The sequence below is a fragment of the Diadema antillarum genome, unplaced genomic scaffold (assembly GCF_040938485.1).
Source record: "Diadema antillarum isolate AM-2024a unplaced genomic scaffold, OU_Dant_1.0 scf00000028, whole genome shotgun sequence".
NCBI classification, from domain to species: Eukaryota; Metazoa; Echinodermata; class Echinoidea; order Diadematoida; family Diadematidae; genus Diadema; species Diadema antillarum.
This window is the reverse complement of record NW_027270917.1, coordinates 2,478,974-2,500,381: the sequence shown is the minus strand read 5'-3', so window position 1 is coordinate 2,500,381 and position 21,408 is coordinate 2,478,974. Positions and strand designations below refer to the sequence as shown.

The following is a 21,408-nucleotide window of genomic DNA, read 5'->3' as shown; positions in this document are numbered from 1 at the left end:
CACACACTAAGCAAGCGTTCATGCACTCGGTAAGAGATGCCTATTGGCTAGCTTACCATGCATCCAGTAAATTTACTGAGCATCTATTAGTGACTGGATGCATGGATGCATGGTTTTCTTCTATGGCAAGCCAAAAAGAAATGCAACCAGTAAATTTGCCATTGGGTTGCATAGTCAGAAAATGGATTTCTGGCAGGAAAAAAAGAAAATGTCCTCCATTCTATAAAACAAATGATGCACATGTCCTTTTGTGCATGTGGTAACTATGGAATTTAGTCTAAACCCACTTGGCTTTGGATACTTGGATTAAGCATTCTACAGTTACAGATCGTACATTATGCTCATAACTCGATCCTACTGACACATTCAGACCTGTGCATCAATATATCTCCTCCCCATTCCCCCACCTTCCCCTGTAAACAATTTGTTTGACTAATGTTGGACATAAACCCATTGCATGGTACGGTAATAATGGTGAGGACTGATGTCAAAGGCACAGAGTGACAGAGGGCTTATCTTATTGGAGATGAGAAGTCGAAACTCATAGCCATAAACATGATACATCTGCATGCTTCCTTCACAGATGCATAGTCTGTCGCCAGATTTCCTGTATAATGATGTCAACAATACATAAAAGTGATATACATTGGTACATGTAGGTAATGACCGGAATTTGAGGGTTATGAAGACAGGATGCTCCGCAGCTCAGTTGTGAAGAACAACGCCTGTAAAATGTTGCTGTTAGTGGGCCATATGAATGCAGTTATTAAAAGTCTATCGTTTAAAATCTTAACCCTTGCAAGCCCAAGTAGCACTTCCAGGAGCACCATTACCTAAAGATGAAGTCCACTCAAAGAAATTAGTGTGAATAGAAGTGGAAAAATGAGAGTATCAGGACTGTGAGATGTGAGCAAATTCTGAGCAAAACTTGTAAATTGCTTTAGTTCCTGTCTGAGTGTATAGATTTCAAATGTATTGTCTGTGGGAGTGTATCAGTCCATTCACTTCCCTGTCTTTTTATCACTGACTTACGAAGTTTTTAATTTACACCTGTATCGCTTTGCCATTATAGAAAGGAAGAATGACCCCTCCTGGCATGCCTCTCTGTCACCTGAGACAGGCAGGGGTTATTTCCCCCTGAATGTGACCCTGTCAGCTGATGGTAGCAGGAGCCCATCGCGACGCCCGTTGCTGCAAGACAAGTCATCATCGGGTAAGTTGATAGGTAGAGACCTTAACAGCACATAAAATTAGCATTTTTTGTTTTATTTTGTTGTGTATGTTTGTTGTTTTTTTTGGGGGGTGGGGGCTGAGATGTATGAGATGTAGGGTGGTGTAGGCAATGACATCTGATCTACTGTACAAGCTGAAATTTTAGCGTACAAATATTTTCACGAATTGCTACGTGGAGGACATTTTTGCGTGTTGCTAGTTTCGCGGTTGCGAGGGTCTAACTGAACTTAGCTATTCGTGCGTTGTTATTTTTGCATGTTGTTATTTTCGCGGTTCAAAGGCAATTCGCGAAAATAAAACCACCATGAAAATTTCAGCTTGTACAGTATGCGGCGGAATAGTATGGCAACAGATTGGCCGTTTTCACATGAGCAGAGAAACTTAAAGGAAACCCAAACCCGAAGAGAAATGTGGATTGAGTGAAAGCAGCAACATTAGTAGAACACATCAGTGAAAGTTTGAGGAAAATTGGACAATTGAGGCAAAAGTTATGAATTTTTAAAGTTTTGGTGTTGGAACCGCTGGATGAGGAGACTACTAGAGATTATGACATATGTGTGGACAACGATATAATGAAAATATAAAGGGAATTCCACAAAAATTCTCTTCTCTAGCATAATGAAAGAGCACTCGACTAACCACTTTCAGAAAGCAGGGGGAATAATTGCTGCCCTTAAAGGTAGGGGATACCTTTTACAGACCTCCCAAAATGCAGCAAAACATTAAATATGAACCTCAGGGGACTTGCTTAGGCCACTGCTTAGAATTTGGAAGTCAACAGTTATCTAAAATTTGAATAATGCACAAAACTCAACTACTCAGTAGTTCTGTGTGTCAGCCACACTTAAGCCTTTTTGTTGCATTCTTCTGTATTTGTGATCTATAAACACAAATCTAAAAGTACAAGAGCTGATGTAATAACATATAGAGTGTGTGGCAAGAATGTATATAGAAATGTTTGTAAGTGTTGATGAACTTTCTTCACAAAATATACATGCTGGACACACATGCAGTACATGGGTCTGCAAAGGTAGCCTAGTAATGTACTGGAATTTACGGTGAGCCCCGAAAACAATTCAATTCAAAATCTAACGGTCAAAAAAATGTACTAAATGTTACCTTCCACTTTCAATACTTTATGGGAGTTTCTAAAATGATACTCTCTTCAACATACCACTGTATTTATACAACTCTTCATTTAAGGCGTGCAAATGGGATTCCCTACCTTTAACGCATGTCAGTATCAAGTGGACGGAATTTGTAATTTTCATGAAAAATTAATTTTTGTGGAATTCCCTTATATTTTCTTTATATATGACACCATAACCTCAAGTAGTCTCCTCATCTAGCGATTCCAACACCAAAACTTTAAAAATTCATAACTTTTGCACTGATTGTCCTATTTTCCTCAAACTTTCACTGATGTGTTCTACTAATGTTGCTGCTTTCACTCAATCCCCATTTCTTTTTGGGTTTGGGTTTCCTTTAAGCAATGCTGATTAATGCTATAGGAAATATCGTCTGTAGTGTACACATGACAGAGGAAGGCTTCACATAGTCTGAGGTTTTGGATTTCAGAGCAAGAAGAGGAGGCGTGGCTTCTTTCCGGGTACCCATCAGTCACTCTTCAACAGAGCTTGTGATGCTATACCAGCTTTAAATCTATACCTTGAAGTTTAAATTTGAGAGATGGAAGAACATGTCCCTTATTACCCACGCAGAAGTTCTTCCTTATCATAAAAAAGCGCCCATAGCTGATAAATACCAGTATTAATTTTTGACATACGAGTGTGACCATGCGTGCTGCATTAGTAGCCAGTTCACTTAATAGTAGCCTTGCATATAGCCCTTTGGCTTGTGCACATTTCCTTTGCTTGCCTCTGTCTGCAAACATCTTTATCAAATATTTTCTATTGGTATCGCCTTGCTTATTGATCAACTACGCTTACCTGCATGCGTTCGAATAGCAATACTGGACATCAAAGTTTGCCCAGAAAGTTAACGAACTGTGTAATCGAATGCAATAGATAAAGCTAGGCCACTAGTTTTAGATCAAGGAGCCTGTAATGTTTGGTGTTTGGGGACTGATCTTTTTGATTTCAAAAGGCGTTTTCACATCAGCCTGATGTTTCGAAATAGCACGCTATTTTCTGACTTGGGAAATTAACCCGATGTATTGCTCTGGTCGAGAAAGTTTCTCGAGTCCAACTCGGGAAATTTCTGAAATAGCGGGATAATTGGCGAACTAGCGCGCTATTTGGTAATGTGAAAATGTCTCAAGAAATTAGTGCGATGCATCCCATCATGCCTAGCGTGTGTGACCCGATCGATCGAGGCAAACTGCACACAAAGCATGAGAAATTTTTGAAAGTGCACACATTACTGATGCTGTTTGCACATGCTCAGCTGTCGAATTAGCTCGAAACAATTTTCAGGCTGATTTTTTTCGGGCTGATGTGAATAAGAAATGAAATAGCGCGCTAATTCGCAATCGCGAAAAATATCTCGAGCTTGGATTTTTATCGGGCTGATGTGAAAACGCCTAGTATCTCTCTATGGGAGCAGCCTCTCACTCTCAAATTTTTCAGGGATATTACCAAGGAGGTATTAGAGAACTCTCATACCTCCTTGATATTACCAAAACAATAAACTACAATGTCAGAAAATAAAATTTTGTGTACAGTTACACTTTAATTTCCCTTTTTTATGCCTCCGCCACGAAGTGGTGCCAGAGGCATTATGTTTTCGGGTTGTCCGACCGTCCGTCTGTCCGTCCTTCCATCCTTCCGTCTGTCCATCAGTCTTTCCGTCCGTCCGTCCGTCCGTCCTTCCGTCCGTCCTTCTGTCCATCTGTAATGAATTTTGTGGACAGGGTAACTATCAAAACCTTTTGAGGTATCCTAATGAAACTTGGCATGTATGTGTATTAGGGGGTGAAGTTGTGCCTACCAACTTTTTGGTGCACATGCTCATGGTCAAAGGTCAAAAGGTCAAGGTCAAATACATAAAATTTCACTATTTCCACCATATCTATGCAATGCTTGAAGATATTTTCTTGAAACTTAGTGTATACATGTATTACCCAATTAAGATTCTCTGGTGAAAGTTTGGGTTATAAGGTCAAAGGTCAAAAGGTCACGTAAAAATATTAAAACTTCACCTTTTTTCGCTGTACCTTGGAGATTGTTCAAAGTATCTTCATGGAACATAGTATATATACATGTACTGACAGGCAGTGATTATCAAGAGAATTTAGGGTTCATGGGGTCAAAGGTCAAGGGCAACACTTCAAAATTTTACTATTTCCGTCATGTTTATGCAATGCCAGCAGGATTATTTTTTTTTTGCACTTGGTGTATGCATGTATAACCTAATAGAGATTCTCTGGAAAGTTTTTTTTTCTTTTGTTTTTGCCTCAAAGGTCAAAAGGTCAAAGATCAAGTGAAAGTGCTGAACTAAGTTTTTCCTCCACATCTCGGAAGTGGCTCAAGTTATCTTGAAACGTACTACATATTTATGCATGTTCTGCCTGACAGTGATTATCTAGAGTCAAAGGCCAGATGAAAATGGTAACAATTTACTATTCAGTACAGAAATTGCACTTTTTCTCCATACCTTGAAAATTACTCAATGCATAAACGTATGAATGGGTCAAAGTCAAGTTAAAGTCCTAAGTAGGTCAAGGAAGGTGAACATTCAACACATTTGTGACAAACTTGTCATTTTAATATTTTGCCAATTTTGTGAAAATGTAATCACACATTGTCCACATGTACTATCTAGACCTATAAGAAAAATCATGCATTATGGCAGAGGCATACCAGTCGCCATAGTGACATTTCTAGTTTTGTGCTGATTTTGGAATTCAGTGGTAGTAGTAGTGGTGGTACATATGAGTAGACTCAGGCTTTCCTCACAGCAGTATTGCTTGCATTTATCCTTTCTTTCATAAAAAGGAAGGTATAAAGGCTTCCATGTGCAATTCAACATTCATACACATTGGCCCGAATTCACGAAGGTGGTACAATGTACAATTGAAACCATGGTTTATTACCATGGACAAAGACTGTAGTTTCTTATTGGGTGCCAAGTGTCGCATGGCCTATTTCGTCTCATTTCGTCGACGTAATGTTAACATTTTGTAACGAAATGAACATTTTGTTGACGAAATCGACAAAATGACTGATTTCGTAACAAAATGGGCCATGTGACACTTGGCACCCCATACCATACAAAACTACGGTCTTTGTCCATGGTTTAAACCATGGTTTCAATTGTACCACCTTCGTGAATTCGGGCCACTAAAATCAGTCTTGGCCTCCTGCACTCAGAATAGAGCACAACTTCACAGATTAGCATGCAGTGCATGCATTTGAGGCACACGTTTTACTACAGAACTGGTTGCAAGGTTACTGTAAGCTCTCCCCCCCCCCCCCCCCCCCCCAAAAAAAAAAAAAGAAAAGAAAAGAAAGAAAAACAAACAAACAAACAAACAAACACAAAAAACAAGAAACAAAAACATGATTTGGAGGTCAATTCCTACACACAACTCTAATGTTCAGTCATTCTGGAGAATTGTCACTGGAAAACACCTCCAGACCATCATTTGAATTGCGCAATTCAAATTACCCTCTGTAATTCTAGTCTGCTATACACAGCCAAAATATGTCATTTGAATGATGATTCTAATGACGCATCACTACAATCATCATTCAAATGACGCACTCTCTTCTCACATACGAAAAGGTCATTGACAAATGCAGCTGGCGTGATGCCCATTGGCACCAATCCAACAAGTGACAGTGAAGGAAGTAAAACAGTCAATAAAAGAAATAACAACATGAGATTAATGTTATATGCAGATGAGAGCCTTGAGTAATTCCTGGCTAAGGTAATGACATCCTGTGCTATGTCACTGCCGAATTTGTTTTATTAAGTGTGTTTATGACTGTCTGGGGAAAAGAATGAAGTGCTGATCTCCCTCTTAAGCTTGGTTTGTTTGTGACAGTGTAGAAGAAAAGTGGAAAACTACCGTACCTGTTAAGGTTAAATATGTTATGTATTGTGCCAAATGCATGGAGCAAATTACACAAAGACACCTTTTTTAGGAGTGGGGGTGGGGGAATGAGGGCCGGGGCATTTTCTCTTTCTCTGCCTTTGTTTTTGTGTTTTTTTTTTCCTCTTTCAATACATTTTTTTTTTTGAGAGAGAGAGAGAGCCAACTGTTACATGGTCCATATACTGTCTTGAATAGACTGCTATTTTTAGAGCATGTTCATGCAGCACTGCTAGTTTCGTGCATTGTACGATGCAGTCGCTCCCACTCAAGCGTGAAAGTCACATTGAATTGTTTTTGACCCCATGTCTCAGCCGTTCTATTTTCTGTGACAAAACATGTGGTTGGAAAAAAGATTTCTCACCTTTTCTCAAATTTCTGACGTAGTAGTTCAAAGCAGCAATGTTCAGTGAGCTACATGGTTGGCAAATCAAATAATTCATTCAGCAAGTATTTTACACCTCAAGGCATTGTTAATCCACACCATGTTCCAAATTGAATTTGATCAAGCAAGAGCTTCATCAAATGGAATGGTAGCTGTTCCATCAAAATTAGATCCAATTTTAGAAAACCTGTGGAATTCAGAATTTTCACATTTCACTTACATGTTACTTAAATCGATATTCATAGCAAATTTCCTCTTGACCCCTGCACAAATCTTTATTGGATTTTCCAGTCTTAGCATGAAGTCACATGGAAAAATGTTCACGTCACATTTTTGTTGTGTTGCAGTACTTATTATACATAGCAGTGGTAACGTTTTGTGAATATTTGGTTCAAATCGCTGAAGTGTTGACAAAATTGCAAGAAAGATAGAGAGAGACATTTGAAATGAAACCAAATTCCGAATATAAATAGGTACTAGTGGTATCGGTATAAATGGGTCAATGGTAATATCATTCCCCTTATTCTCTGAAACACCTAAGTCAAGTGCTCTTTCGTTACGAAGGAAAACGAATATATATGGAATCTTCTTTGTATTTCCTTGTCCATAATGACATCGTGAATCCGAGTAGTCTCCGTATCCAGCGATGACGTCACCGAAACCATCACCGAAACCAAAATTCATATTTGCATCAAGTTTGATCCACACAAAAAGCCATGTTTGGTAACATTTGTATGACATTTGAATCGTCTATACTTTCTGAGTATTACACTTTCACCCATGATGTAAACACACTTGAAAGTATATATTGGATATATGTTGTATTATAAATAGAGAGACAGAAAGAGGAAAAATATCAGCCATGGCAGTCAGTGTGATGATAAAAATAAAATATTGTAGGTGTCAGGAACGAAATATTTTAAAATTAATTTGTAAGTGTACTTTTCTCTGACCATTTCATGAACCCAAAGGAGGTGATGGTATACGAGGTGTGGTCTTCTCAACTTTTCCGTGGTTACCACTGACAGCTACAGACGTCCATGTCCTTCGGTCAACAAACAAGTAAGTCTCGTGCCCTGTTCCGTTAAAGAGGAAATCCACTTCAAAGATGAATAAACATCGAAAGAAAGAAAAAAAATATTCCTTACAGAGGTCAAGAAATGTTTTCCGAAAAAAAAATGAAATATCAAAATGTCATATCTTCCTGATTTCTTGTCTGATTTTTGTCATTTTTGTATCATTCTGTTGGAAATGATTTTCTTTCTGTTGAAGTTTATCAATTTTTGGTGTAGATTTTCTCTGTAACACAAGGCTTGAGAAGGAAAACTGTTTGCAGGCCAAAAATTATTTTTCACAGGGTATTTTACCCGGGTGTGCCCGGATATGGCCGCAGGACTTTGTGCATGACTTTCAAACAACTTGAGGTGATATTAAAAAGAAAATATGAAAATGACAGATATTGTGTCCCACCTTGCCTGATCGCATTCGGTGAGCTCACTCATGCACCCAAATCTGACATTCAATGTTTACACTTGCATTCAAATGAGATTTATAGTGATCTACGCACGCAGAAGTGAAACCAGAACGGGGTTCTCGGCTTTCCGTGGCATTTAGCCAGGTCAAGATGGCCCACTTCTGGTGCTTAAGTTTTCTGGCTGTTGGGAGGTGTGTAAGATCATGAACCTTAATGCAGCTGCCACCTTCTCATATCTGTCATTAAACTGCATGGACTTAATTTGCCTACTCTTGTGTATTCTGTGGTGATTTGTGATTAAATCATGACAATTGATGTTCTGACTTCACTTCATTCACACACAAAAAGCTTACAAACTGCAAATCATTGTACCATACAATGTATTATTCAGGGGAGAAAAAAACAACCAACTACCCATGAATCTTACTTTGAGTGAGATTTGAATTACAACCAGATCTCATGAATAATTTCATTAACTTTTTCTGTCTGCACATAATTATGAAAGAATGGTGTTTGAATTGCTATTATTCACTATGCTATTCTTGGGTGAACCAAAGAGGCCTTGTGGTTAATCTGATGATGGTTTATTAAGGAGCTCTGTAAAACAACCTTCCCATGAGACCCATATCATGAAATCAACAAATTATGTTCAAAGCTTTAACCCATTCCGTATGGGAACCTGGTGGCCTACGTAATAAGTCTATTGTCATTTCAGAATTCAGTGTGGAACGGATTAATGGGAAGCAGTATCTCCCCAGAACATATGTTTGTCTACAGAGCACTCTCACCATCATCTTCATGTTAGCCACCAGGGATAGTTAGTTTTACAAGTTTTATATACAGACAGAATTGACCCAATGTCCAATGTAATCATCTGACTTCTTTGCATGCCTGAATTTTAATTTATTTTCAGAATGTTGTTGTTGAAAGACCCAGTAATGTGGGAAGTAATGAGTGGTCTAATTGAGTCAATCTTCATTCACCGCCCACCGGGGTACATTTGAAAACCGTGAAGAATCTTCGGATGTGTTTGCACATGTACTGTACATGGAAATCAGTGATTTTAAAAAGCTGTACACAGTTCATATTAAGTGGGATCCTTGCATACATCCAGGCTGGGCCAGCCTCCCCACTACATGGCATCTCCACACTACCGAGTCTTTACAGTACTTATGATGATAGTATTGCATGCCTACCAGTCTTGGAGTCAACTTCCATTTCTTGTTGTGAAGGGATAGTATAGTATCAGTTGAGATGAGGATTCAGCATTCAGCTTTTTTTGCATGATTCTAAGAAACCTCTTTATGAAATGTTAAAAAGCTAAGTAAATTCTCAGAGGAATTCAATGTTCATTTGATGAAAATTGGTTTTGAAATGGGTGAGATATTTAAAAACAAAGTAAAACAAAGTGATTCTGATAAATGGTGAGTCCTACCTTTTATTAAAATTGCTTTGTTTTGAATATTGAACTTTGAATTCTTGTTAGAATTATGAGCTCTTTCATATTTCATAAGAGATTTCTCATTATCTCCACACAAAAAAATCATCAAAAAGATGTAGCCCCATCTCAACCGAAACTTTACCATGGCTTTTAATAGCTGAGGAAACTATAGACACTGGCTGTCTTTCAGTTGCATCTGTTTTTGAAATAAGTGATACTGTAGCTGAGTAAGTGATACTGAGAGTCTGTTGAGGTTCATTAGAACGGCAAGAACAATGAGAACCAAAGAGCAACGCCTTTGGTTCGCAAGAGCAACGAGGAGGCATACAGTGTTCAACCTTATTGTGCATCACATACATGTTCAAATGGTTATTAGATATATCTCTCATAGTGATTGAATGATGAAAGATTTGACTCACAAAAAGATTGCAACTATTATCTTACAATATGGGCAACATGTTTAATATCCAGGGATTAATTACGATTCACTCTGTTGGCATCATGTTGCTAGAACTAAATGCTTCAATAGCTTGGTGTATTGTTAGGACAGAATTGAATTTTGGTTGATAGCAGATGAAATGTTCACCTTTGCACAGCAGTAACTGTCTGATGGTAGAGCATATATTTGTACTCTTGTAGACTGTGCAGAGCATGTCAAAGAAAATGTGTCCCCAGAGGAGTTGGGTATGTTGCTTGAAGGTTTGCATATAGAAGTAAATGAGGGAGAAAGGTTTGCAGTAGCCCCATGTGTATGTTGTCCTCGTAGGAATCGTGGCTCGACCAAAGAAGAGCCTAGAAAGAGGAGAGTTGAGGAGGAAGGCGACATAGGGAGAATGTAAGGAATGCAAATACTGTAAAAGTGGGAATTTTTGCAGTGTTGAAATTTTCGCGCATTTCGCGCAACCAGAAGCTTGCGTGAAAATAAAAGCACGCAAATATTTTTGCTTGCCATAATGTTCCAGTAGCTAATGTCTTGATTCTGCGAAATTAAATACACGCGTACTTCTTCTTGCCTGGCCGAGCACGAAAAATTATTCGCTTGAAAACATCCACTTTTACAGTATTGTGTTGTCTGACCAGGTGCTGTGGGAAATTGTGCGATAACTACATGTTCACTAGAGTGAAAACTGGAACGAACAGACTAGAATACAGAGGAGGAAAAAAAAAAAGGAGAATATACCACCTGATAACAGTTCACTGGAGCGAGGACTGGAACACATTTATAGACTAGATTTCGGGGGAGGGGGGGGGGGAGAGAATATGTCTCCTACCCACAGCGCACTATGTTTCAGACAAATGAATCTGCTGTGGCTGCTTGGAATGTGATGTTATCATAGCATTTTACTTAAGATTCAGTTCCTCACCAAGTTACAGATGACTTTAGAAGGATGACCACAATACCGCATTCTCCATGACAAAATCAATACAGTATTTTAATCCACAGAAACAAATACTGGGTGCAAAATGCTCAGAAGAGAGAGTAATTTTGATCCATGACTCAGTGACCCATACTGGGAATAGTGGTGAAATTTTGATATTAACACACAGAGTAAAATAATGGTTGACAGACACTGTTTCACTCGAAGTATGGCCAGAAGCGTGATTTCATCTTTTCTGTTTAAATGTTCGTATTCTCCCCCCTGTAGCTCATTGTGCAGCCCCCAATCACATGTGGTCCTGACGTCATGTGACTTTATCACAGATGTTGTACTCCACGACTTCCCTGCGGAGATATTCCTCCAGAGGCCTGCCATCATTAAGGTGGGACTTCTGAGATCACGTACCCTTGTGTATCATTTTTTTTTTCATTGATAAGTATCTTTCCTTGACTTGTCACGACATATATATTTTAGGGTAATATTGTTCCCTCTACTTTTTGAAAGAGGTAAATGTTCTTTCATCATGCTTGAAAGTGAAAATATATGAATTTTCTTTTTATTTTCTGTGTATATCATTTTCCATAGGTCACGTTACAATCTGTAGTAGTCTTTCTATCCAAGCAATAGCAGCACGAAATTTATTCTAGAATTGCATAACTTTTGCACTGATTGTCTGATTTTTGTAAAACCTTCACTGATGTGTTTTGTAACTATTTCCCTTCAAAGACAGAATTTCCCCTCATGGTTTATATACTTGTATTTCTCCAGAGTCTGCTGTTACTACTGGCTGACCCAAGGCAAGCCGTGGCGGATGAGAACAACGTTACCCTGAGGGCCACCCAGTGCCTTGTCAGCATCACAACTCTCCTCATGGCTCGTCTCCAGTTCTACCACGACCCCGCCCTCTACTGCCCAAAGCAAGGTATGGCGGGGCACATGATGCTTTCCCTGTTGAATGACGTGTGACCTGACATGATGTGATGTGTCGTGCTTGAAATGCGCTACAAGAAGATTAGACCCCATGCGCCCACTTCCTGTGTGATGGTGTTTTGTTTGTTTGTTTGTTTGTTATCTCTGCTAAGAGAGGAGGTTATGATTTCATCGGCAATGGTTTGTGTGTTTGTTTATTTGTTTGTTTGTCTGTTTGTTTGTTTGCAAAATAACTCAAAAAGTTGTAAACAGATTTGGATGACATTTATAGGAAAGGTAAGAATGACACAAGGAACAGGGCCCTGTTGCATAAAACCCTTACCGCTGGACTTACCGCTCCTTTCTAGCGGTAAGTCTCCAAATTAGCGGTAAATTTTATAATCCTTGATGGTGATTGGCTGTGACGCCTAATTTTGATGGTAGTTACCATTGAAATTCAATGGTAAGTTTTATGCAACGGGCCACTATGATTACAGTGTAGTAGTGATCTGGGAATTTGTGTGGATTTTATGAAGGATTTTCAATATTTTGGAAGGTAAGGTAATGAACTTGGGAGTTCAAGCTGTGCATTTTTTTGAGGTTTGCATACGCGCACTAAAGTGCATGCTCTAGTTTCTGCTAGGGCGAGGTGCACCGCGTTGCGCAGCTGAAAGTTGATGATGTAATAAAAGGCTTCTATATTGGGAAAGCGGCGATTTTCATGACGCATCCATGTGTGGGTGCAAATCACTGATATCTCTATGGAAGAACAAGATCAGTGATGGAAATAAGCTGCATGCTTGGTGGAGGTCTGTGCTCTCAGAGTGCTTCTCTAGTATTTAATGTGTGTGTGTGCATGTGTGTGTGTGTATCATGTCTAGCTTTTAACTTGATTCAGAACAAATTGTACAGAGAGATATCGTTACTCTTTTATGCAAATGCCTAGGGTTCCTGGCACATTATACTGTACATCCACTGAATCTTCTCTCAAAAGCACAATCTCTTTTCTTCACTTTTATCACATTTTTTTTTCTTCCCTTTTTGCACAAAGAGGGGATTGGTCCTCTTACAAGTTGATAGGTCCTGCCTGTGTGCACTGGAAGCACTTACCACTTGGCAGAAACCTTGGTTCATGCATGTCAATCTAGGAGGGCATACTTGGACTTGCACTCAACTTTTCAGACAATTAATGCTGGAAAGTCCTTTATGAAAACGGAAGTGACAAAGAGAAAGAAGTGAAACAAGGTGTAGAGGGAGAAGAATGACCCGAGAGTCTGAACTTTCAAGAGAAGCCTATTAAATACTCAGTGTGTGTTGCTGTGACAGAAATACTAAGGAAGAAAAGATTGAAACTGAGACAAAAATACAGAATGATGTGATAAACCAGTCATGAATTAAGCGAAGCATCTTGGTGGTAACTTTACTCCTGTGAATGGTACTTTTTTTTTTTTTAATGCAGCCACCACGAAGTGTCGCTGGAGGCATTGTCTTTTTGGTTTGTCTGTCTGTCCATCTGTCCTTCCGTTTGTAATCAATTTTGTGGACAGCATAACTTCAATTAAACTTGCCATATGTATACTCATATATATGAGTGGACATCTCTGCAGTGCCAGAAGGTATTTTCATGAAACTTAGTATATACATGAATTACCAGGTAAAGATTCACTAGAGGAAGTTTGGGGCTATGGTGTCAAAGTTCAAAGGTCAAGTTCCAGTGAAAATGCTAAAATGTCACTTTTTTCTTCCATACATTTGTATCTCAGAAATGGCTCTTCATGAAACTTAGTATATATGAGCATATATTACTGCCTGGCAATGATTTTCGTGGAAAGTTTTGGGTCATGGGTTCAAAGGTTAGATGAAAATGCTATTAAGATTCTGTCGTTTGATGCTGAAGTTACTCTTTTTTCTCCATACCTTGAAAATTTCTCAGTGCATACAAATACTTAGACTACATTGTAGATGTGTATACATTAATGCACAATGATTCTGTGAGGAATGGGCCATAGGGTCAAAGGTTAAGTGATAATATTGAGATGTTACTATTTTTTCCCCATATTTTGATAATAGCTCAAAGTATTGTAGAATGTAGATATAACCAGTTAGTGACTATTTGAACAAAGATGTGGACCATGGGATCAAAGGGCAAGAGTCAAATGTGAAGTGAAAAATGCTCAAATTACCGAATTCTTGCTCCATGAAACAAGGTCGCTATCAAAATGAAATCTGGTTCAAGGAATATGTATAAACAATAAACGCAGCACTATCAGTTAGTTACCCTATTCCCACCGGGGGGGGGGGCGCAATTTTGACCCCCCCCCCCACGTTTCTCGTGATTATTCCGCAACGCGTGATGCTCTCGCCACGACATTTTATGACTTTTTTTTTTCAAGTATCGCGCAACTTTTGAGACCAAATTTGTCACTCCCGGGCATACCCTTTTGAAGCCACGCCCCTTCGAAAAGAATTTGTTGACCAAAAAATTGCTCAGAAACATGATTTTGTGTACAAATCCAATGTAAATTGTGTTTTTGCAATTAATTCATATAAAAATAAATATTTTTACTTTCAATGGCTGATGATTTATTTTAGCCTGATTATGCTTTAAAAAGTTTCTGCGACAAATTTTGACAAAACCCCCCCCCCCAAAAAAAAATAAAAAAACAATGAAATATTTAAGAAATTCAATAAACTATTAAATACGTAAGAAATAATTACGAAGCCAAATTTTTGCTTCAATATAATTGTTGAGGATATCGAAAAGAACATGTTCACCAAAAATTAGAAGTCTTGGAGCTTTGTTTTTTGATATATAGGCAATTTTTTTTTTGCATAAATTAGCCTAGATTAATTAATATAAAATACATAAATTAAAATGTGAAAAATCTAACTATACAGTTTTGTAGATTACATTAACCTCTACCGTAGTGCAAATTTTCGCGAGGATCATGCAGTCCAAGACCAAGATTTAGATCTGAAGGGGGGGCCAAAGGCCAAAAAGGCCCCCCCCCCCCCCCCCCCCCCCCCGGTTTCAAGTTCCTCAAAAAACCCGGTGGGATTAGGGTTAAAGTCATGTGAAACTGTCGTCTCACACTGTCGAGATGTACTACAGACCTAGTGGGAGAATGTTGCGATATGACAGAGGCATACCAGTCACCATAGCGACATTTCTAGTTATGGCATGTCATTGAACTTTGGGGAGGCATGGGTGTTTTATATGCTGGGCAAGTACTGTAAAGCAAGAACATTTTGTGGCATGAAATTTTTGCAAATTGGCACTGGCATTCAATGTTTATAAAATGTGGACAAGAACTTTCACATGGATTTTGAGTTTGTGAATCTTTGCTCTTGCGAAATTCACGAAATTAAAATGCATTTAAAAATTTCTGGTTTTACGGCACGCTTTTAAGCTGGCTGGTGTATGTGTAGCCGGAAGTGAAGGTTACTAGCATAGGATTGAGGCGAGGTTCGTGAAATCTCTGTGCACAGTGTACAAGGAAGTGAAGGCAGATATTTGATATTCAACAAAATAGAGATGTGGGGAACCCCACGTTTTTGTTTCCTCTCTGCAGTATTGTCGCTGGCTGCTAGCCAGACTCTTTATGATTGAGAATCATGGCAAAGATCTGGGGAAACGTGTTATTCTCATAACAACAAGGTGAACAAACTCATGATGGTAATAGGGTGGATGCATCTATTTGTAACATGCCAAAGGCCATACAAAATGAATGGTATTAAATTAAGCTGTATTTCACACAAACATACGAATGTACCAGTACTTTTCCTTTGATGAAATTGATATAATACTATTTTTTTGTAAATAGTTGATTATTCTGTTAGTGTCAGTGCTGTGGGTTAGGCTTTTAAACAAACAAACAAAAACACAAACAAACAAACAAACAAACAAACAAAAAACAAATCAAAACAAACCAAACCAATAAAGGAGAAAACAAAAATCCCTGAGCCCAGCTTAATTTGCATGCAAGAACATAATATGTCAGTCTGCAGAATCATGACCTGGACATCTTACAATACTGTATATAGAATATGAAACTTTATCCAGAAAAATAACTGGTGTTGACCTAGCAGAGCAAGAATTTTGCATAATGCCCTTTGTGTAAACAAAGGAACAGGGAAAAGAAAAAGAGATAAGAAATTTTCACCGTGTTTATACACAATGTGCCTTATGTGGTATGTGTACCGTAGTTTTGGTTCTTGTTTTCCTCAATGCATTCATGACTTTTCTTGCATAAGATGTGTGTTCTGTTTATGTTTGAGTGAGTGTTTGTGTTTGTTTCAGTGTTTGAGTAAGTTTGTGTTTTTGTTAGGATATATACAAATTACAAGTTGAACTCTGTCGGGGTGTTGCATTTTTTCTTATCTCTGGATGTAGAATTATTTATATTAATTATTATATATGTAGATAACTGAGAATCAAAGAAGTAAATTCTTAGTCAAGCTTGCCTTTTGATTTCCTTCCTTCTTTTTTCATTCTAAATGGGACATGGAAGGGTAGGACTGACGGACGTGGCGTAATAGTTTTTTATGTGAAATTGCCATCTATTGCAGATTTCGTGTCACCAACAAACTCCACGACGTCTTCGGTGGGCGGGGCGCAGTCGCACTCAACAATCCAGTCGATGCTGAGCTCAGACTCCAGGCCTTCCATCATAGGACGGAACAACAGACGGGTCAGCGGAGACGGACGAGATTGGGACTCCAACAGCTCAATGTGAGTCATGCGATGTATCAAAGGTCAAACGAAAATACTATAGTTTCACAATTTTTTTTCTGTGTATTTTGACAATTGCTCAAATTATTGCATTGAAAGTTGTTGTATAGTACCAGATAGTGATTATTTACCAAGCATGTGAAATTGTCGTCTTGCGTTCCTAAGCTGTATTGTGGACCTAATTGGAAAGAAATGCAATATAGTGGAGGCATATTGTATACACCATGTACTTTATAGTTTTATTTTTGCAAATTTTTGAGTCCGGTGCTATTTGCAAATTTTTCAACATGCAAAAGTATCAACCCTGATCCTGACATAAATGCAAAGTACATGCATACTTTCTCTGTTCATTACTGAACTCCCCCATCCTGAATTCAACCACTCACAAAATTGTTGAGAAGTCCCTATTTTTTTGCAAAAAAAAATTAGACTCATTAAATATATATGATATATACAATGCTAGTCGCCAGAATGGCATTTTTAGCTCACCTGAGCCAAAGGCTCACGTGAGCTATTGTGATCGTTCTTTGTCTGGCGTCCGTTGTGCGTTGTCCGCTGTGCGTCATCCATTGTCTGTTGTGCGTCGTGCATAAACTTTTCACATTTTCATCTTCATCTTGAAAACCCCAAGACCGATTTTCACTAAACTTGGCAGGTACATGTAGCATCCCTAGGGGGTTAGGATTTCAATTTGTTAAAATGGGCATGCCCCACCCATGGGGGGGGGGGGGGGGGGCAAATTAAAGAATCTTAAAAAATCTTCTTCTCTAGAACCAGAAGTGATCAAGCTATTAAGGTCATACTATGAGTTAGTACATTGATGACTGTAGTTTCAAGTTTGTTCATGGCAGAACCGGGGGTGCCCCCCCCTTAGGACCCAGGGGAGGGGGGTGGAGAGGGGCCCTAATGGGGCCTAAATTGTACATTTTCATCTTCTTCTTGAGAACCTCATGACCAATTTTTACCATTCTTGGCAGGTAGCATCCCTAGGGGGATAGGATCTCAATTTGTTCCAATGGGCACCGTTTCCCACCTGGTGAGGGCCCCCACGGGGCCCAAACCACCCAAAATTAAGGAATCTTTAAAACTCTTCTTCTGTGGAACCAGAAGTGACAGAGCTAAGTTAATACTATGACTTTGTATATTAATGACTTCATGGCAGATCCAGGGGTGCCCCCTTTGTGGCAGGGGGGGGGGGGGGGGGTTATAAATTGGGGCCTAACTTGTACATTTTCATCTTCTTCTTGAAAACCTAATGCCAGATTTTCACCAAACTTGGCAGATAGCATCCCTAGGGGGTTAGGATCTCAATTTGTTAAACTGGGCACCATGCCCCACCACATGGGGGGGGGGGGGGGGGGGGGGGGGCATGGTTCTCTAGAACCAGAAGTGATAGAGCTAAAATTGATACTATGAGTTGGGGGGGGGGGGGAGGAGGGGGTCCAAAATTGGGCCCTGATTGTACATTTTCATCCTCTACTTGAGAATGCCTGGTCAAATTTTAGTAGAGCTGTGTGTAATTTAGATTAGTGACTGCATAAAAGGTGAACTTCCTATTCTCAGGTGAGCGCGAGACCCCCAGGTCTCTTGTTAGTGGTGCAATGTTTGAATAACGATTATAGCCTTCACTGTTGTATGGGATAGTATGTGTGTTTAAAATTAATCTCGTCAGTAAAATGTAGGAGATTTATGCCGCTTGTGTGTCTAGATGTGTTTTTCATGCCATGTGGAAATTCACTTAAGTTTGTGCTCACCTTGAGATTCAAAAGCTGTGAGAAGCCGTGATGAAGCATCTCAAACACATTAAATAGATGAGGCAGTTTTATGCTACCAGTATAGGGAAAATTTGATTGCACTATTAACTTTATGTGAACTCGCACAATCGATAGAAAGTGACTTTGGGCTCTTATCTTGTGTTATCGTTGGAAGTTGTTTTGCAACTTCAAGATATCATCAGCAATTTGATAGCCAAACTGGAGATCAAGGATGCTTACTGTATACTTTCTGATACAGTTGAGGCTGAAAGGGGTTGTAAGCTTTTATTGAGACCTAATTTCAGGTTTCTAACATTTTTTAGTGAGATAATGAGAAACCTGTTATGAAACATAAAAGAGCATGTAACTCCAAGAGGGATTCAATGTTTATTTGATGAAAATTGGTTTTAAAATGGCTGAGGTGTCCAATACAGAGCAATCGTGATGAAAAGTGGGACCCACCTTCTACTAGGATTGCTTTGTTTTACTTTGTTTTGGGTTGTCTCAGCAATTCCAAAACCGAGTCTCATCTAATAAGCTTTGAATTCCTCTTAGAATAGTATGCTCTGTATAATTTCTTAAGAGCTTTCTTGGTACACTGTATCTCGCAAAAAGTTGTCAAATTTTCATCTCCACCAATACTATACTATCCCTATAAAATGTTGTTCGGAATAAGTCCTCTTATGTCATGGTAACACATCTAACTTTTTTTTTAACTACCTCAATTACCACTATGTTTCCAAAAAGGATATAGCACTTACTGCCAAGGTGAATGCAACACAGGTGATTTGGTTAAAGAGTGAGAAATTTCATTCTTGTCCAAAATTCCACATCTTGAATTTTAGACTTTTCCTGTTGGTGTTTCACATGATCACGAGATCCTGTGAAATATGAAAACTTTTCAATTTTTTGAGTCCTTTGAGTGTATAATTTTTCATTGGCACACTTAAGTGCATCTGCATTTTAAGGTCAGTTTTCTCAGAGTGTACTTTACTAATGGTCAGCCCCCTTATCTTATTTGTCATGTTTTATGATATACTGTTTTATGTGATGTTTGGAAACTTATGAAACATTTGAAAACTTGAAAGGACCTCCGCCAAGCAGCTCATTTCCTCGCTGCTGAAAATCACCAAATTAAAGAAGCCTTGTGTTAACCTCATCAGCTTCCTGCATGTTGCATGACACCTTGAGCAGAGCATGCACTTTATTGGGCGTATGCAAACCTCAAATATGAGCATCTTGAACTCCCAAATTCATGGACTTTATTTGCCAAATCATTATTATTTTTTAAAATCCTTTAAGAATTCAAAAAATTTCAGGATCACTGCCAAAATTTGATAATGGAGTTAAAAGGGGCCGGAGCTTTCAATCCTAGCAGAATCTCCATCAGAGGCAAAATGACAAGCAGGCAGAGAAAGTAATCACATGTGAGGACTACGCACAACAAGTCAGGGGAGGGCTAGGGACACAGAAAACAAAGAAAACAAAAGGGGAGGGTTGGAGGTCATTGGCAAGGAGCCCAATGGGTAAAGGGAGGGGGATAAATGGAGGGTGGACAGACATAAGGCACAAGAGGGTCAGTGATGATCCGGAGGACCATGGGGGCAACCTTACAAATTGTAAAAGGATAAGGATGAATAGGGAGGCAACATCATACAAGATAGGGAACAACAGAGGGATAAAGAAAGGAAAAGAGTGAAACAGCGAGGGGGGGGGGGTGCTGAACAAGCAGCAAGCCCTAACCTCGTGCACCAAGAAGAGGCAACAAAATGAAAGTGAGAGTCAACCAACAAATGCAAGTTATCAAACATATCAAAGTGTTTATAAAATAATGATAACAAATTAATCTTGAACTGTTTGTTGTGTCATTATCAACGTTTCCTGTAAGTTTCATTCAAATCCAATCACAACTTTTTGAGTTATTTTGCAAACAGACAAAGAAACAGACAAACTGATGCCAATAAAAACATAACCTCTTTGGCAGAGGTGAGAAAAATGAAAAACATTAATATTGTTGACTCTGTTGGGCCTTTATAAGGACAGCTAACAATTGATTGTGGGCCAAAGTTAATTTGTGGAAATCATGACAAATAAGTTAATGAACAAGCCAGTATCAAACTATGGTAGACATTGATAGAGGTGCATGGCTAAACCTACCTGTGACCTTGTCATGCAGGGTTTAGCTGTTCACTGTACTAGTATGTCCAGTAAACATGCTTGGTATAACCAGTTAATGAATCCTCCTACCCATCTGCCACGTTCTTAGATCACAGCAGAGTGGATCTAAAGTCTGTATATGAAGAAAGGGTTCTTTTGTAACATAAACCCATCAGGCTTGCTTGTGTTTTTTGCTTTGTTCTGGTTTATTTCTACAAAATTACTTTGCCAAGTTTACTTTCCCCAGTAACAAAGTGCTTATTCCACCATGTCACCACAGAGGATCCAGTCCGCCCCTCCCGGAGCCAGCCACGCCCGTTCCCGACCCGGAGACGGATTCGGACGACACCATCGTCCTCCAGTTCTCCCAGATGACTCTGCCCCAGTTTACCCTGGAGGTCACCGAGCACGCCCTGAACCTCCTGAAGCTCTGCAGCTCACAGCTGGCAACCCATCTGATCCAGATGCTGTACCAAACATTTCGCCTCATGCGTGTTTCCATGACGACAGACATTTGGCAGGACAGCAGTGTCTCAGGCAGGCTTCTGGTATGAATGATCATGTGTCGGATTTTCAGAGTCATGTAGATAGATTTGCTTCTTATCTGCCCACCACAGTGCACCTGTATATATCTGAATTGACGTATGACATTCCATTCTACAAGTAACTACCCTATATTGCAAAAAGATAGGATCTGGTAGGATCTCAATTTGTGAGAGGAGGTGTATGGGGAGGGGGGGGGGGGATGCCCCACTACTCCCAAAGCCCAGAAATTAAGAAATCTTTGAAAATATTTTTTTCTAGAAGCACAAGTGATAGAGCTATGGAAAGTTGATGGTCTGAGTATTACATTGCTGACTGTAGTTTCAAGTTGTTTTTGCTTTGTTT

General features: G+C 39.2%; 1 protein-coding gene across 1 annotated transcript in view; it reads left to right on the top strand.

The window, feature by feature from the left end:
* The window catches only part of LOC139735869 (rotatin-like), a 96,755-nt gene that overhangs the window by 9,506 nt on the left and 65,841 nt on the right, over positions 1–21,408 (top strand). The window contains exons 4-9 of the mRNA XM_071646621.1: positions 1,073–1,213; positions 7,646–7,736; positions 11,236–11,350; positions 11,737–11,890; positions 16,447–16,609; positions 20,801–21,068. Coding sequence (XP_071502722.1) covers positions 1,073–1,213; positions 7,646–7,736; positions 11,236–11,350; positions 11,737–11,890; positions 16,447–16,609; positions 20,801–21,068 — 932 coding nt within the window. The remainder of the gene's footprint in view (positions 1–1,072; positions 1,214–7,645; positions 7,737–11,235; positions 11,351–11,736; positions 11,891–16,446; positions 16,610–20,800; positions 21,069–21,408) is intronic.